The sequence below is a fragment of the Ascidia mentula genome, chromosome 9, assembly GCF_947561715.1.
Source record: "Ascidia mentula chromosome 9, kaAscMent1.1, whole genome shotgun sequence".
NCBI lineage: Eukaryota > Metazoa > Chordata > Ascidiacea > Phlebobranchia > Ascidiidae > Ascidia > Ascidia mentula.
The window spans coordinates 7,940,377-7,956,414 of NC_138574.1; the positions used below are offsets into that span (position 1 = coordinate 7,940,377).

The 16,038-nt window shown below is 35.4% G+C and overlaps 2 protein-coding genes across 4 annotated transcripts; one reads left to right on the top strand and one right to left on the bottom strand.

Annotated features, from left to right (window-relative positions):
- Nucleotides 1-41: 41 nt before the first annotated feature.
- LOC145913251 (uncharacterized) lies at nt 42-5,601 on the bottom strand. 3 transcript variants are annotated; one of them, XM_083000843.1, is made up of 12 exons: nt 5,464-5,601; nt 5,206-5,267; nt 3,247-5,000; nt 3,050-3,178; nt 2,730-2,900; nt 2,496-2,567; nt 2,186-2,350; nt 1,945-2,106; nt 1,685-1,846; nt 845-1,006; nt 543-704; nt 42-480 (listed from the first exon to the last, which is right to left on the bottom strand). In XM_083000843.1, exons 2-12 carry the CDS (start codon nt 5,243-5,245, stop codon nt 451-453), a joined length of 3,009 nt encoding a protein of 1,002 aa, XP_082856969.1. In that variant the 5' UTR covers nt 5,246-5,267; nt 5,464-5,601; the 3' UTR covers nt 42-450. The 3 variants fall into 3 exon arrangements, with proteins under 3 accessions (XP_082856969.1, XP_082856970.1, XP_082856968.1); XM_083000844.1 differs by lacking the exon at nt 5,464-5,601 and having other exon boundaries at nt 3,253-5,000; nt 5,206-5,381; XM_083000842.1 differs by lacking the exon at nt 5,464-5,601 and having other exon boundaries at nt 5,206-5,381.
- Nucleotides 5,602-6,616: 1,015 nt separating this feature from the next.
- LOC145913361 (rab11 family-interacting protein 4-like) lies at nt 6,617-10,572 on the top strand. Its single transcript, XM_083000986.1, has 4 exons — nt 6,617-7,256; nt 8,174-8,386; nt 8,781-8,950; nt 9,020-10,572. The coding sequence occupies exons 1-4, from the start codon at nt 6,684-6,686 to the stop codon at nt 9,462-9,464; spliced, it is 1,401 nt and encodes a 466-aa protein (XP_082857112.1). The 5' UTR covers nt 6,617-6,683; the 3' UTR covers nt 9,465-10,572.
- The last annotated feature ends 5,466 nt before the right edge of the window (nt 10,573-16,038 follow it).

Here is a 16,038-nt window from a genome sequence, read left to right on the forward strand (position 1 = left end):
CTCGAACATATGGACGTTTCCATTAGAATCAGATGTTGGCGTGAATGCAAGAAAATAGTGTATTGCAACGATGGTTTAGTGCGGATATATGACATTGGACACTTGATTACAAAAAGTTGAGGTGTTAATAAGTAAAATACAACAAAAATAAGCCATGACACAAATTGCAATGTTAACTTTTACTGCTTTGTAAAACTGGGTAATACGTGTTTGTTACATTTGTGGAGAAATGTGTTATAAGCAAAACAATAAAAACAAGTTTTTGTTTTATTTGGCAAAATTCTTCCAAGATATTTTTGGGGAAGTTTTTCTTCGAACTGGCATTTTGCTTCAAGTAATACCACTTCAGGAACACTAATAAGTTCAAGGCAAAATCTCCCAAAATAACATATCTTGTTTATTATGCTTTTTCCTTCAATGCATAATTTCCATATACAAGATTTAATATTTTTACCACGTTTGGTACGTGACAGTAGCTTTCTGAAGAAATAAATGTTCAAATTTACATTCCAGTTACGTAAAAAAGTAATAAATGTGTTTACTAGTTCTGGAAATTTCTGAAGTTCTTCGTCAATTATTGGTTTTGCTTCTTGAAACACATGTGATTCGGACAGAGTAAGTTTACCTATGTTACGTACACAGCTCACCAAGCTTCTCGCAACTTGGGCATTTACCACAATTCTGGTAAAATCGACAGAAGGAATCTAGCAAATAGAAAAAGTAAAAAATTGCAAACGTTTTTAATTATTATATAAGTTTTCTACTAAAAATATGCACAATGCGTATATTATATAAAGTCAAAAAATGCAATATTTTGCTTAATTTGAAAATACTAAATATTTACGGGTTGCTGAAGTTTTGCAATGTGGCCAGAAATTACTTCCATTGCTGCCACGGACACTTCACATCCACGTAACGAAAAGTGCAATGTGTTGCCAATACAACTGCCAATTTCATCTGCTATTTCATCTGGAAATTTGTTCCAACCAAGTGTAAACGAATCCATCTAATCAATTATTTAAGCTGGTTTAACATAACCCAAAAATACATGTAACTACCATAAATCCATACAAGTGTGACTACTGGTTTTGAGTATGTGGATCTAAACCACAACTTCATGTAATAATACACACATGAAGAGCATGCCCTAACATGATCAGCCTGGCATAAAGTAGGAAAATATATTTCACTCTTTGGGCATTGTCAGTTCATATAAAATAAACACTGTATGGTGATATACTTTTTCCCACTATATATCACACTAATTCTGTTACTACATAGTACTATTCTTTCTGCCTACAGTAATTTAAAGAACTCTTCTTCTGGCATATAGTTGCGCGATTTTTTGGTGTTTATGCACATGATGAATTTTGCCACATAACCCTGAAGAAGTCTTGCTGGACGAAATGTCGGCTGTAATGAAAATCTCGCAAAAATAAAATTACTATAGTTTGTAAAATGTACAGTATATAAAACTATTTCCACTATCTCAGAAACTTTAGAACCTAAAGTGGACATATTTAAAATAAGGTGGAAATCGTCAGGGTTACTTGCAACAGAATGGGAAATTATTTCCAGAAGCAATTCACAAGAGTATATAAAACTACTTACAAAGAATGTGGAGTACGAGATAAATAAGTCACAATTTTTGCCTAAACATCTCAAAATTTTTATGCAGTCATACCGGTTGTGACAAGTGCTTTATTCCTGTGGTAATATGCTTCAGGCCAACACAGGAAATGTCACAAAACTGCATTGAAATTGATTTTAACCATGGCAAAGCTTCTGCCACTGCTGCTGCCCCATCATCATCAAGGGTGTTTCGATCAAAAACTACTGAATCAAACTGTGACAAAAAAGAATTTTGATTTTGTGCTAAGTTATGAAGATACCAAAACTATTCTAACTTGCTGGACTACGTTTTCAAACAGGATAAAGTGATACCTGTTCCTTGCAGACTGACATTGCATTGGCAACCTTTTTTAAACAAGATGTGGAGAGACGACAACGGAAGAAAGAGAGGTTCTTTGCATTGAAAATGCATTCTGACATTGTACCAGCGGTCTTTTCATCAAAATGATTTTCGTCCAATAATAAAGTGTTGATCTAACAAACACCACACACGTAAATACATAGTATTGTATAAGTACACCAATGAAAATAGCCAAAATTAAAACAAACATACCTTAAATGGACAATCCTTTATTGCACTACAGATTTGGTCGAGGGCAAATGATGAAGATTTTCCCACTTCCAGCTTGGAAATGGAAGATATTTTGTGAAGAACAAGTGATAAAGCACAAGTATCAACATTTCCATGTGTACGCATATGAACTCCTGGATTTCGTATCTAGGGAAAGGAATATAAGTGCTTTTAAATGAATTTATGTCAAAAAATTATATTAATAAATTTTGTTTATTTGGTTTGAGTGAAACAGGCAAAAAAAACATGAACAGCAGCATCAGATTCAACAGCACATACAAAAAGCCTTTACTTTTACAAGTGATGAATGGATTTCTTGTTCAATCAGTTTTAAGTCATCCGGGGGCTTTTCATTCCATTTGTTCTAAAACATGTAAAACACAAACAATGTTTAAAAAAATTAATGTTGCTCCAGTATAGTTAAAACTACGTCACCGGTTCACTTAAATAAAGAATACTACAAATACATCTAATTGGGAATAAGCAAACAATCTTTCTGCTAAAAATTTGTCCAATATCAACTCACCCTGCACAATTCTGCAACATCAATGGAGGATATTGAAGGATAGCAACACCATGTCACCACAACTAGAGGTAGAACCAGCTTTGGAATTTTGAAAGCAAACACAGAAACAACAGATATTGTTGAATCTCTAATGCAACTCTCTGACAAGTCCACACAGCTGAGATTTTTTATCTACAACAAAAGAAAAATAATATGCATAATACAGATTATTATGACAAAAATACTACAACGCTTATTCAAAAAGTAACTGAAAGTTTGTTGCAGGAGAAAGTGGTGTGACCGAAAGGGAATATATTGTGACATATCAAAGCTATATTTACCTTTAAAACATTTTCCAAACATGTTTCAGGAAAAGGCAGGGATATAGCAAGTTTGTTTATGGTAGATGGGACTTCATTCACAAAAAGCTTTAACAAATCTTCTGACAAAGGCTTTTCAAGGTGAATATCCTGTACAAATGAACAAAATTAAGTCACTAATATATATGTATGGACAGCTATTTGAATTTGTGATTAACCTTTACTTTGATTGAATGTTGGTGAAAGGCTTGCAGTAATTTTTCAAGAGTCTTAGCCTCGAAGTTTGTTCCAGGCAGTATGAAAATGTTGTGTTGTTTTTCTGACAGACGCAAAACTGTTTCTATGTTGGTTGAATCGAGTGTGGTAAAGTTGCCTGACAAGATAATATTTTGAGGCAAAAACAAAAGGAAATCTTTGAGGAAATTGTCATCATTAATTTCACAAAAGAGTGACAACATTTTCTGCATTGCACTTTTATTTCCTTTTGAGAGATTATTTAACTGTTTGCAAAAGTAATTGTGCAGCAAATCTCTCCGACTGTCCCATGTGTACTTGTCTATTGTGTTTGGAGAACAACTTGCAACAATATCCACCAAATGCTCATTGCACAAGGCAAAAACAAACCTTGCAACACTTCTGAATCGGCCAAGTTTAAGAGACTGCAGAGTATGTTTAAACAGTGGCAATGGTGACCAAAACATGAGGTGCATGGCTGCAAACAAGCTTTGCCATATGTCACTGTACATATCAGCTTCAATTACAGGCATGTTCAGTTTCCACATTCCATTTGCTGCCCATATGTTCATTTCAATTTGTTGAAAACTTACCCAAGCTGTTTCCAATTTACTTTGGTCGGAGGTTTTTAATGTGTTACAAAAAGAGCTCCACCCAGCTGCAGCCACATCTTTTACCTTAACACCAGGTTGGTCAAAAAAACCTTTTTTGAAACTTTTGCAGAGCCCGAAAACAAAAATATGTTGAAGGGTCTTTACAAGCAATTCTTCACCATTCAAATAAGCCCTGCGCAATGCTGAATAAATAAGAATGCATTCAGCTGGAACACAGCAGTGTGAAGATATATCTGGCTGACTTGAAACAAAATTTATGATTTTGTTTTTTAACCTTCCCCCTATTTTAGTGCAAACAGCTTGTTGGGTGTTTGTGTCCCAACCTAGAATTTCAACTACATACAGAGGCCAATGTTTCAAGTTAACACATTTATAATGGCCTTGAGTTGTCGAAATAATTTTTTTTGCATTGGGTAATACTTCTGCTTGTATTAGTCTCTGAACCAACATGTTTGGATTTTGCTTCTCCAGCAAATTTTTGCTTGCAACAGAATCCGAATTTCCAGACAAATTAAGTATTTCCAAACCATCAAGCACAATTACAACACATGGACTTTTTAGAAGTGACCCCAAGACACTTTTCTCAGTATACCGGAGTTGCTGGAGTGAGGTTTCGCTCAGTGCATTTGACAAAAGGAAATTAACAAGAGTAGTTTCAGTTTCAAAATCAACATTTCTCAAATTAATGAAAAAAATCCATTCTGCTTTTGGCACACCAACAACCTCGTTCTTTAAGACTTTGTTAATGAACATTTTACACAATGTTGTTTTTCCAATTCCTGGTTGTCCAACAATACAAACACAATTCTGATGTTTTTCTTTAAATATGGATCTTGTTTCCTGTGCCATTTTGGGGGACATTTTCAGGGTATAGTTTCTTGTCATTTCAAAAACATTTCCAACATTGTCACTGGAATGTTCATTATTTTGTTTACGCTTTTCATCTGTTTTTGCAGTGTCAAGTTTCTTCAGTTTAGAGGGTAAATTAATATATGTTTGAAAAAATTTTCTTTTTCTGCTATTTGGATTGAAAGAGTCTGGCCGAAGTTGCAAACTAGCTGCACTTTTGTGCATTTGTATTTCCTTAGCAGACAATTCAAGACATTTCTTGATTTGCAAACAACCTAAAAATATGAACATTTGAAGTAAACAAACATTATTGAGATGCCAACATTGCCAGCAATGTATGGTATCACTTTAATTTCACTTCATAGTGGGAAAGGCATTTTTCACTATCTACTATTCAAATGTTTGTTTGTTTATATTTAATGCAATAAAAAAACATTTAAGAAAAAAAAATTTAAGCAGTTCATTGCACACATATACTACCTTTAGAAGACACTGGTAGAGTTCTTTTCCGCTTCACCATTTTGCAATGCTTGATTGTCTGTCTTTCATCAAATTAATATGTTGGCAATAATTGCAAAATCTTGTGCAAATCATTACAGTAAACAAGAAACTACAACCTAATATTTTTATTTGGCAATATTCATAATTTATAACATTCTAATAGTAAACAATCTATTATCAAACAAACCAGTAACAATCATCAAAACCTAACCTCGAGGAACAAATACTGCAACATACCTCTCTTATTATTTTGCAAATTTGCACACCTCCCGGCAATTATAATTGCACACCTCCCGGCAATCATTTTTGTTTACGGGCCATTGGTCATCGTCTCGGGTCGTTGGTAAAGGGGACAACTGAATAAACATAAATACCGGCAACAATATTACAAAAGAAATGAGCGCTGAAACAGCAGTCCTTTACTAAATTCTTAAAGACTAAGGTTAGTTACATATTCGTTCACAAACACAGCCAAAATATAACGAATTCCCAAATTTATTTCGTTATCTATAATTAGATTTTTGTAACAATTTCACTTGAGGCGATATGGAGCCACTATAACAAAAAATGATTCATGACGAAGAAAGTGAAAACCAAAAGGTATTCTTAGGAACAATGGAAAGCGTTATATGAAATTCGGAGTAAGTGAAGTGTATTATACAGCTTAAATACCAAGCGTTAAACTTATCCTCAAAATGTTCTTGCTGAACTGACAATGCAGCGTTGACAATAATCAAGATGAGTGTATAGTACATCGGCTTGGTTCGCTTTTACTAAATGTATTGTAACTAGATTCCAGATAGATTATTTGGGAATGAAACACATTCTACATAATCATAATATGTTTAGGTATGTAATTGTTATTAGTTTTATAGCATTATTTGTTCAATACCTAGTACAGGTGTTGAAGTGTACCTGATTGGGAAGAATGGATTAATCCTCCGTGCACATTTTCTTTTATTGGAAATCCATGTAGGAAAATAGTGAACTAATTCATTATGAACAATATTAACAGATTTGCTCATAATTCTGAGAATAAAAACAATGTTAACATGACAATTAACAACAGTATGGGCAAGTCTTTTAATTCATAATTATATGAAAAAAATGTGGGCTAGTTTGCACAATCCACATTCATTAGTAAAAAATCCTCCACATAAATTATGCACATTTTAAGTCCATGGCAGATATCTTATGAAGTTATGTCGTTGTATTAAGTTCATAGTTACGTAGTTTTTTGACAAACAGGCAACTGGCAAGACAGTCATCTATATTTTATGTCATTTATTTATAAATTTTATGTCATTTTATCAAGCAGTTCTCGGCATTGGTATGACGTAGTATCCTGGAATGTTATGTATCTATACAACATAAATCTATTGATTAGTCACATGATCCATTGCTGAGCAGGTTAATTATGTCTACAGGAGTAGTCAACGGATTTTAGGTTATGTGGCATGGCCAGTACTGATACAGAACTCCAGGAGGTATTTGATCTGTGCAGTCCGGATGGTGACGGATTCATAGTTACAGAGTATTTAGCCCATAAACTTGAACAACAGTTTAATGGTCAAACGGTAGATAAAATCCAAGAGGTATTGGATCCCCACAGAAAGGGTAGAATTTCTTTTGAACAATTTTGTGGTGCTGTGGTTGAGCTACAAAGCTCTGTCACTGAAAACCAATCTTTGCCAAACAAGATTGACTTGTATGATGATGCTTCAATATCTGATCCTGAAAACACTTACAACGAGTACGACCTTGTAGATGAAGAAGTGGACGTCAACGAAATGGAAAGTTTTGAAGCTTTTGGAGAGTCTCCACAGAAACTAAGCCCAATTAAAACTCTTGACTCTGGAACAGAATATTTTAATCGAAGAAGCAGCCTAAGAAAATCACACCGTCGATCTGCTAGCTGGAATAACCGGGCTGGATTGCCCACAGCAATCAACCCTGAGCCCCAAATGGAGGAAACATCTTCAGTATCATCTGAATATGAAGATTTATCAGAGAAAGTTGACATTTTGCAGGTAGGCTTGTTTACATGTGAGTGTTGCTTCTGTTTTTTGGCATATCCAGGGTCCTGGCCTATAAGTACGTGCTTTTGTTGACTACCTGCACAAGTGAGATGTAGTGGGTTGAAAAAGTGTGTACTCATAGGTGCAGGAGTGCCAGTGGTAAAAAACTACTGTTTTTTTGTGTACATGCACAGGAGCCTCATAAATTTACATGCCAAGCAGATAAAATGAAAGTTTGTTATAATACCAATTCACAAATTACATAATCTAAGGCCTTTGCAATTTGTAGCTCGACCACAAGCAACTGGAAAGTAATCTAAAAGCAAAAAAATGGTCAAAACTGGCGCTTATGTGTGCATTATAATAATAGTTTGAATTAATTACTTTTAAATTCATGTTCAAATAGATAAGCAAAATGAGGTTTGTGTTCTAAAAGAGAGATTGCCTTATTTTAACTTTATAGCACATTGTTCACCTGTTGTGCTAGCTTGTTACATAAACATTGTAATTCAGGGATGGTCAACCTATGCCACATGCCTGAACTGCTGTACACAACTGAATAATAATGAAAGAAAAAGCATGCCTTCTCGTAAAAAATAAAAAATAATAAACTTTCGGTAACTTACAACTATAAGTAAATTTCACCGAAATTATTTCTTGTCAAAAACATAGCAGTTATTCATAATTATTTTGCGTGAGCAGCATTTAATTGTTGCTATATAAATATACACATATATTTAATTTATTGTGAATAATGACATGTAAAGGACTAAAAGCTGGAATGAAGGGTTGTCTGGCCTAACTGCAATAAAATAAAAAAGTTGGTACAAAGCTTGGCCACCACTGTGGGTGTAAATTATCAGCCATTTTGTGAGTGTATCATTTTGTGTATTTGATTCAGCATATCTACTTTTTATGATGCATTGTAGGACCATGTTTCAAGACTTGCTGAAGACAAAAACCTTCAAGCACAGTATGAAACTGTTAAGCGTGAAAATCAACATCTAACAACTCGTGTTCATGAGTTGGAGGAAAAAGTACAAGACATGATCGAACATGAAAATGAAATATTGAGAAATTCCAAACAACGATTGGAAGAGCTGCGTTCTAAGTTGACCAGAGAAAAGGACCTTGAGATTCAGGTATAAACTTTAAAGCGTTTGTAAATACTTATATTTATATAAATATATATATATATGCCTGAGGAGTAACAGTAACATATTCTTGATTTAGAGTTATAAAACCTCATTTTATGACATCTTATAAGTGATAGACCTCTCAGGCAACCCTATCATTTTAGTTTCAATTTTGTGCTGAAGTCAAATTTGCCTTTGGTAAAGTATGGGTCTGGCTATGTTACATGTCATTATCCTCATGAATAATACACTTAGTCTGTATTTAACCTTTGTTGCAGAAAGCTATTGGACCTACAATGTTATCTCTATTATCTTGCCTAGAGCTGTAAATTGTTTAAAAAAGAATATAATTTTTTGTTAGACACAACATTACAACAATTTTTTATTGTTGCACATTTAGGTTTTCCAAAGTCGTGTTGATTCACTTACACAAGAAAAACACAGACTAGAAGTTGATTTAGTTCAAAAGGCTTCAGTAGTTGAAGATGCAAAGGCTACTTCATCACGTGCACAATCCAGATTGGAAGAATTGACAGGACAACTGGTTGAAACCAATGAAGAATACCGCAGGTAGACAATGTTTTGCATAGAAACCATACAATGTTTGGGCTATTTTTCAACTCTTTTTTCTGTATGTAGGTTAAGTCAGAGGTTTACTATTTACCAAGAGAAGCACGAGGAAGACCAAGAAAAGTTGCGTGAAGAAATCACACAATTTCAAAATTTAGCCACTGCAATTCAAAGGGAAAAATCAGACCTTGAAGAAGAACTAGCATTTTTGAAGGCAGACCCACATTCTGGTCGATTAAAAGCTCATGTTGATGACTTGAAAGTGGAAAATGACAAACTAAAGAATACAAATGAAGAACTAAGTGCCCAACTTGCACAAAACATCAGTGATGTAAGATCTCTAATGTGTGGAGATGATCAGTCACTGGCTCAAGAAATGTCTAACGCAACTAAAGATGAGGTGATTGAAGCTCTCAGAAAACAGGAACAAATAAATGAACAGTTACGAGATTATTTAGACCGTATTATACTCAGTGTGCTGGAGCGTGATCCTGAAATCCTTGAAATCAAATGAATGTCAGAGTGTATTACTTTATTCAGTGTCCTGTCACTTCAAATCAGTATTTTGTGCACAGATTAATTATTCAAAATTTTATCAATGGTTGAAAAAAGTGATCTGTATTTTTTTATGCGAACGGTGCTATCAATTTGCTCATGCCAATGTTTGCCTTTGCAACATACTGTATGTGTAATATGCGTAGTATTTTTTCCTGTGATGTTTTTATTTAGGTTGGCATAGTGATTAGCTTTTAAAGTATTTATAGCTTGTTATGTGCAAGTACTGTGAAGTTGCCGCCTCACAAATTTATGTCTTTAACTGTTGAACTAATGTTACTGCAGTGCACATGTGACAGCATTTTAGCACAACCAACCACTTCAGTTTGCTGTTAAGTGGCCACTTTAACAAAGGACTACTGTAGCTGTACTTGTTTATACAGAAAGTTCGCCTTGAACATTTTAATTTTCATGTTTTAACAAAAAATTTTACCCAAAAATTAAACCAGAGTCCCTCAAGGTAAATGAGGCATAGTAATATGATTCACTGTTATTAGGTTTTGTGTTGTGTTTTGTTGTAGTTACACACAACAATGGGATTGTGTTATCAGACCCTGTCTAGTACATTGCCTCATTGTTCCTTTGACAATTGGTGTGAGCGTTGGTTAGTGTTTTGGAAAAGGTAAATGCGGTTGTTAGATATAGATTTTGTGTTCCAATTTTTGTGTGTTTAATTTCCACTGCTACATTTGGACATTCCATACTTCCTTATCCATTCAAGTGCATGTGTGTAATTTATAAAAGGCCAGTGTACTGACATAACCACAAATACCAAGAGAACTAATTCTAACTTTCTGTAATTTTATTGCAGTTTACATGCACTGTGATTTTGTCAGCTTACGGCCAGTAATAATCGACTGTAGTTTTTTTGTAATGGCGTAATGGCTTGATAGACGACGAGATTTTGCACATGCAGTTTCATTGCGTCAATGTAAGTAATATTGGCAAACCATTCCTGATTTGTTGGGTCATATTTTTGGCTTTATTGGTACATTATTTCACAAATATTATGATTGAAACTTCAACTGTTTTTGATTGTGTACATGTTTTCATATTAAAAGTAGTAGTGGTTGTGAATTTATCACTTGGCTAACAGCATTTGGAATATTAGTCTAAATAATCCTCACAAAGTTGAAAAATATACTAGGTTTTAATTTCTTTGAACATCACAACAAAAACAAACATATCGTAAAAAGGGCGTTCCTTTTTGTTCGGTTAAATTACCTACCAAGAAACATGTAAGAAGTAACGAATCTGAACAGTGGTCTCAAACTAAAATTTCCCCAAAGCCTAATAAAAACTTTTAACAGGAGGACCGCATTATGAGCGCCAAGAAAAATTACTACTAATTGCAGTAGTTGTAACGATTCGTATTAAACATTAGTTGATCTTCTCGCAGACTAAAAAGGTTGATATATTGTTGTTCACGTGTGTATGTGCTTCCATTTGGTGTGACAAACATAAACATAGCGTGAACGAATTGGCTATGGCGTCTCCATTTGTTCGCCACCAATCTACAAAGGAACATATGGTACACAGTGACGTAATAATCACAATAGCACGTGCCTACCAGAAAAGCCTTGTATCGTTAGTTAATCAGTGCGTGATGTTGACACGTTTGCTTGGCACTTTAACAAGTAACATTTAAAAGCGTTTCTTAGGTCGCGTGTTTAAAACCCCCTATTTAAACAAACAAAAAACAGTCATTGGAAGTTTTGTTTCATTTCATGGATCAGGCCTCGGGCCACCAATTAATATGACGTCACAATGTTGGAAATTTTTTTATTGTTTTTTAGCCAATTTCAACCTGCATCATTATGAAGTTGGAACCATGAACTCCGAATTCCCTATCAACGACATACAATCGTTAGTAACCCAGCAAACATTCTTACGTTTAAGTAACGTATGAAATTGGTTCTAACCACAACGTTGAAAATTTGTTTCTACGAGGTTGATTTTGAAAGGTTTTTTAACGTAATTTGAGCAACATTAGATCAACGTAATTTGATGAATGTTTTTTCAACGTTGAAATCTCATTAGAATCATAACGTTGTTATCGTGTTACCACGAAGTTGATTTTGAAAGGTTTTTTAACGTAATTTGAGCAACATTAGATCAACGTATTTTGACGAATGTTTTTTAAACGTTGAAATCTCATTAGCAACATAACGTTGTTATCGTGTTACCACGAGGTTGATTTTGAAAGGTTTTTTAACGTATTTTGAGCAACATTGGATCAACGTTATTTGATGGAGGTTTTTTAAACGTTTAAATCTGATTAGAATCCTAACGTTGTTATCGCGTTACCACGAGGTTGATTTTGAAAGTTTTTTTTACGTAATTTGAGCAACATTACATCAACGTAATTTGATGAATGTTTTTTAAACGTTAAAATCTGATTAGAATCATAACGTTGTTATCACGTTACCAAAAGGTTGATTTTGAAAGTTTTTTTTACGTAATTTGAGCAACATTACATCAACGTAATTTGATGAATGTGTTTTAAACGTTGAAATCTGATTAGAATCCTAACGTTGTTATCGCGTTACCACGAGGTTGATTTTGGAAGTTTTTTTTGCGTAATTTTAGCAACATTACATCAACGTATTTTGATGGAGGTTTTTTAAACGTTTAAATCTGATTAGAATCATAACGTTGTTATCGCGTTACCACGAGGTTGATTTTTAAAGTTTTGTTAACGTAAATTGGGCAACATTGGATCAACGTAACTCGATGGACGTTTTCTTAACGTTGTTTTTTGTTTGTTTGTAGAACGTTGCTGAGCTAACGTAACTTTCAAGTTTTCGTTTGTTGCTCAGCTTGTGTTTGTTTTGTTCTGAAAACGTAAAACCTTTTCCCAGTAGTAGACGCAAACTGATAACCAATACACAATAGCTGTTGAGTTAAAACTCTGCACCTTGACATTGGAGCTCCATCATAGGTACACAATATTTCCAGAAGTGTATTTATTAGAATACATTATACAAACACATATAACCTTATTGCGACAACGAGTCGTCTGAAGATGCACACAAAGACGATTTTCTAAACGGGGCGAACTTGAAAGCAGTCCGCCAATAAGCGTTTATTTCTTTTTTGGTGGTCGAGCTGCACCTCATCATGTAATCTGTAAAAAGTTCGCATTACTTTTTGTAACAAAACAAATCATGGTTGTTGTTCTGCCAAAGAACTGCTGCTATATTTCACATACTAAAGCGTGTTTCATATAGGTTGTTAAAAGATTTTTTTTCTTTAAAACATATTTTTCTTATTGCCACAACCCCATCAAGTTGTATTAGAAAACATCTAAAAGCAAATATCTAATGATCTATTAAGGTTTCTCAAAAAGCAATTTTATTTTAACAACCCCAAACTAATAGTGATGGACCTTGGTTTGTCCCTTGAGCATAGCTGAAATGTTGATGTTTCACTCACCACTTTATACAGTTATGCTGTGGTGAAAGTTCTTTTTCCATGGCTTCCTTTCATACTAAGTTGTGCCATTGCTTCATTGGTCATTAATCTGCAAAACATATGAAAATATAACAACAATCTGTGCATTAATATAAAATGATTTACTTACTTTCTCAAGCGGATCACATTGTCTTTAACCAGCAAATTACTTTAAGCTGCAAAACAACCTGTGTAAATCAACAGTCATTACAAAACACAAAATTTGCTATATAGCACTAAACAAATGATGTGTTCTGAGGTTATGCTATGGTATACTCTGATATTATTTCTGACATGACTTGAGGCTAACCATCAGTTTAACTCGCAGCCAATAATATCCCTCCTGAGAGGAATCCAACCGTACTTTGAAAAACTTTCCCGCCAACCGGCTCTACTCCCACAGGCCGCGGCTAGCCCAGATAGCGCCAAATGTTCTTTTGCAAATATGTGATGCGGTGCGTTGTCGACTTGCGACCCCACGCTGTGGCAAATCGACAAGGGACAAACTATAGCGAGGTCGGTGGACAGCCCCAATTAATCACAGTGTGTGGTGTCGCAAGGAATACAGAATTTGTCGAAATGGCTTTTAGTCGAACTCGAAAATAGAATTCATGCGTGTATGGCTCCGTATAAATGACCGGCCCTGGTTCGTATTTCTAAATAAAACCTGCAGTCAATAAAAAGCACAAATACTATTTTGCGGTGGCCCGCAATTACTGTTTGTACACTTGCGTACGCTGACAGAGTTTTTTCTTGGGACAAACTTTAAGATTAACATGCGTTATACAACTTGTTGAAAAACTAAACCAATTGACTTCAAAAAGTGAAAATAAAACGCACTGGCTAGCTTTAAGCACGATGTGTTTTTAGGTCATTATTAAAGCAAGTTTCTAATTTTTATAGTTATTTTTTTAAATGACAATTGGATTTATTCTGCTAAAAAATATTTTACGAAAGGGTTAAGGCTAACCATAACTTTGACTCATAACCAAAATCAATAATGTCCCTCCCGAGAGGAACCCAACAGTACTTTGAAAAACATTCCCGCCAACCGGCTTCACTCCCACAAGCCGCGACGGGCCAGATAGCGCCAAAACCCTTAAATTCAGTGTAACATAAACAGGAAGATACGATAATAAATGATAGGCTACTAAACATGTCCTAATCGTTTGCTAGAAATAAAACCAAAAATGCGGTACAAAAACTGTTATTGCAATCAAACGATGTTGTTCCCTGCACAACAAGGAAAGTCAACGTGCAAATTTTCTTATGCGAAAACGTGAGGTATGTGGTGCGCTGTCCATTGTCCGTTGTCGCCTTTGAGGTCTTCGACCACACGCTAAGGCAAATCCACAAGGGACGAAGCGTAGCGAGGTCCGCGGTGGAGAGCCCAATTAATCACAGTGTGTGGTGTCGCAAGGAATGTGAAATTTTTCGAACTGGGTTTTGTATAGGACGAAGTATTGCGTATATGACAATTTAATCTTTACAAATCTCGAAAAACAACTGATTTAGTCCCATTTCGATATAGCCATACAGGAGCAGTTTGGTTACGTTTACGGTATATAGAATTTTGGAAAGGGTTCTCCACTATCACATCATAAAAGTTTTGCACAGTATTACAACACTCTATTCGGAGTTGAAGGGCAAAAACCGATTTCTTTCATTTCAATTGGCTTTTGAAAGACAAGCGACCAAGCATGTTAACGTGCCGGCAGTAGATACCAAACCGCGCGGGTCGTGCCTTCGTGTTCAATCAAGTTGTCAGTCTCTCAGGCGTTTGTTTCAACTTCAATCGAAACAAAATTTTGCACAGTATTACAACACAATATTCGGAGTTGAACTGTAAAACCCGATTTCATTTATTTCAATTGGCTTTTGAAAGACAAGCGACCAAGCATGTTAACGTGCCGGCAGTAGATACCAAACCGCGCGGGTCGTGCCTTCGCGTTCAATCAAGTTGTCAGTCTCTCAGGCGTTTGTTTCAACTTCAATCGAAACAAAATTTTGCACAGTATTACAACACAATATTCGGAGTTGAACTGTAAAACCCGATTTCATTTATTTCAATTGGCTCTTGAAAGACAAGCGACCAAGCATGTTAACGTGCCGGCAGTAGATACCAAACCGCGCGGGTCGTGCCTTCGCGTTCAATCAAGTTGTCAGTCTCTCAGGCGTTTGTTTCAACTTCAATCGAAACAAAATTTTGCACAGTATTACAACACTCTATTCGGAGTTGAACAGCAAAAACCGATTTCTTTCATTTCAATAGGCTTTTGAAAGACAAGCGACCAAGCATGTTAACCTGCCGGCAGTAGATACCAAACCGCGCGGGTCGTGCCTTCGTGTTCAATCAAGTTGTCAGTCTCTCATTCGTTTGTTTCAACTTCAATCGAAACAAAATTTTGCACAGTATTGCAACACTCTATTCGGAGTTGAACAGCAAAAACCGATTTCTTTCATTTCAATTGGCTTTTGAAAGACAAGCGACCAAGCATGTTAACGTGCCGGCAGTAGATACCAAACCGCGCGGGTCGTGCCTTCGCGTTCAATCAAGTTGTCAGTCTCTCAGGCGTTTGTTTCAACTTCAATCGAAACAAAATTTTGCACAGTATTACAACACAATATTCGGAGTTGAACTGTAAAACCCGATTTCATTTATTTCAATTGGCTCTTGAAAGACAAGCGACCAAGCATGTTAACGTGCCGGCAGTAGATACCAAACCGCGCGGGTCGTGCCTTCGCGTTCAATCAAGTTGTCAGTCTCTCAGGCGTTTGTTTCAACTTCAATCGAAACAAAATTTTGCACAGTATTACAACACTCTATTCGGAGTTGAACAGCAAAAACCGATTTCTTTCATTTCAATAGGTTTTTGAAAGACAAGCGACCAAGCATGTTAACCTGCCGGCAATAGATACCAAACCGCGCGGGTCGTGCCTTCGTGTTCAATCAAGTTGTCAGTCTCTCATTCGTTTGTTTCAACTTCAATCGAAACAAAATTTTGCACAGTATTACAACACAATATTCGGAGTTGAACTGTAAAACCCGATTTCATTTATTTCAATTGGTTCTTGAAAGC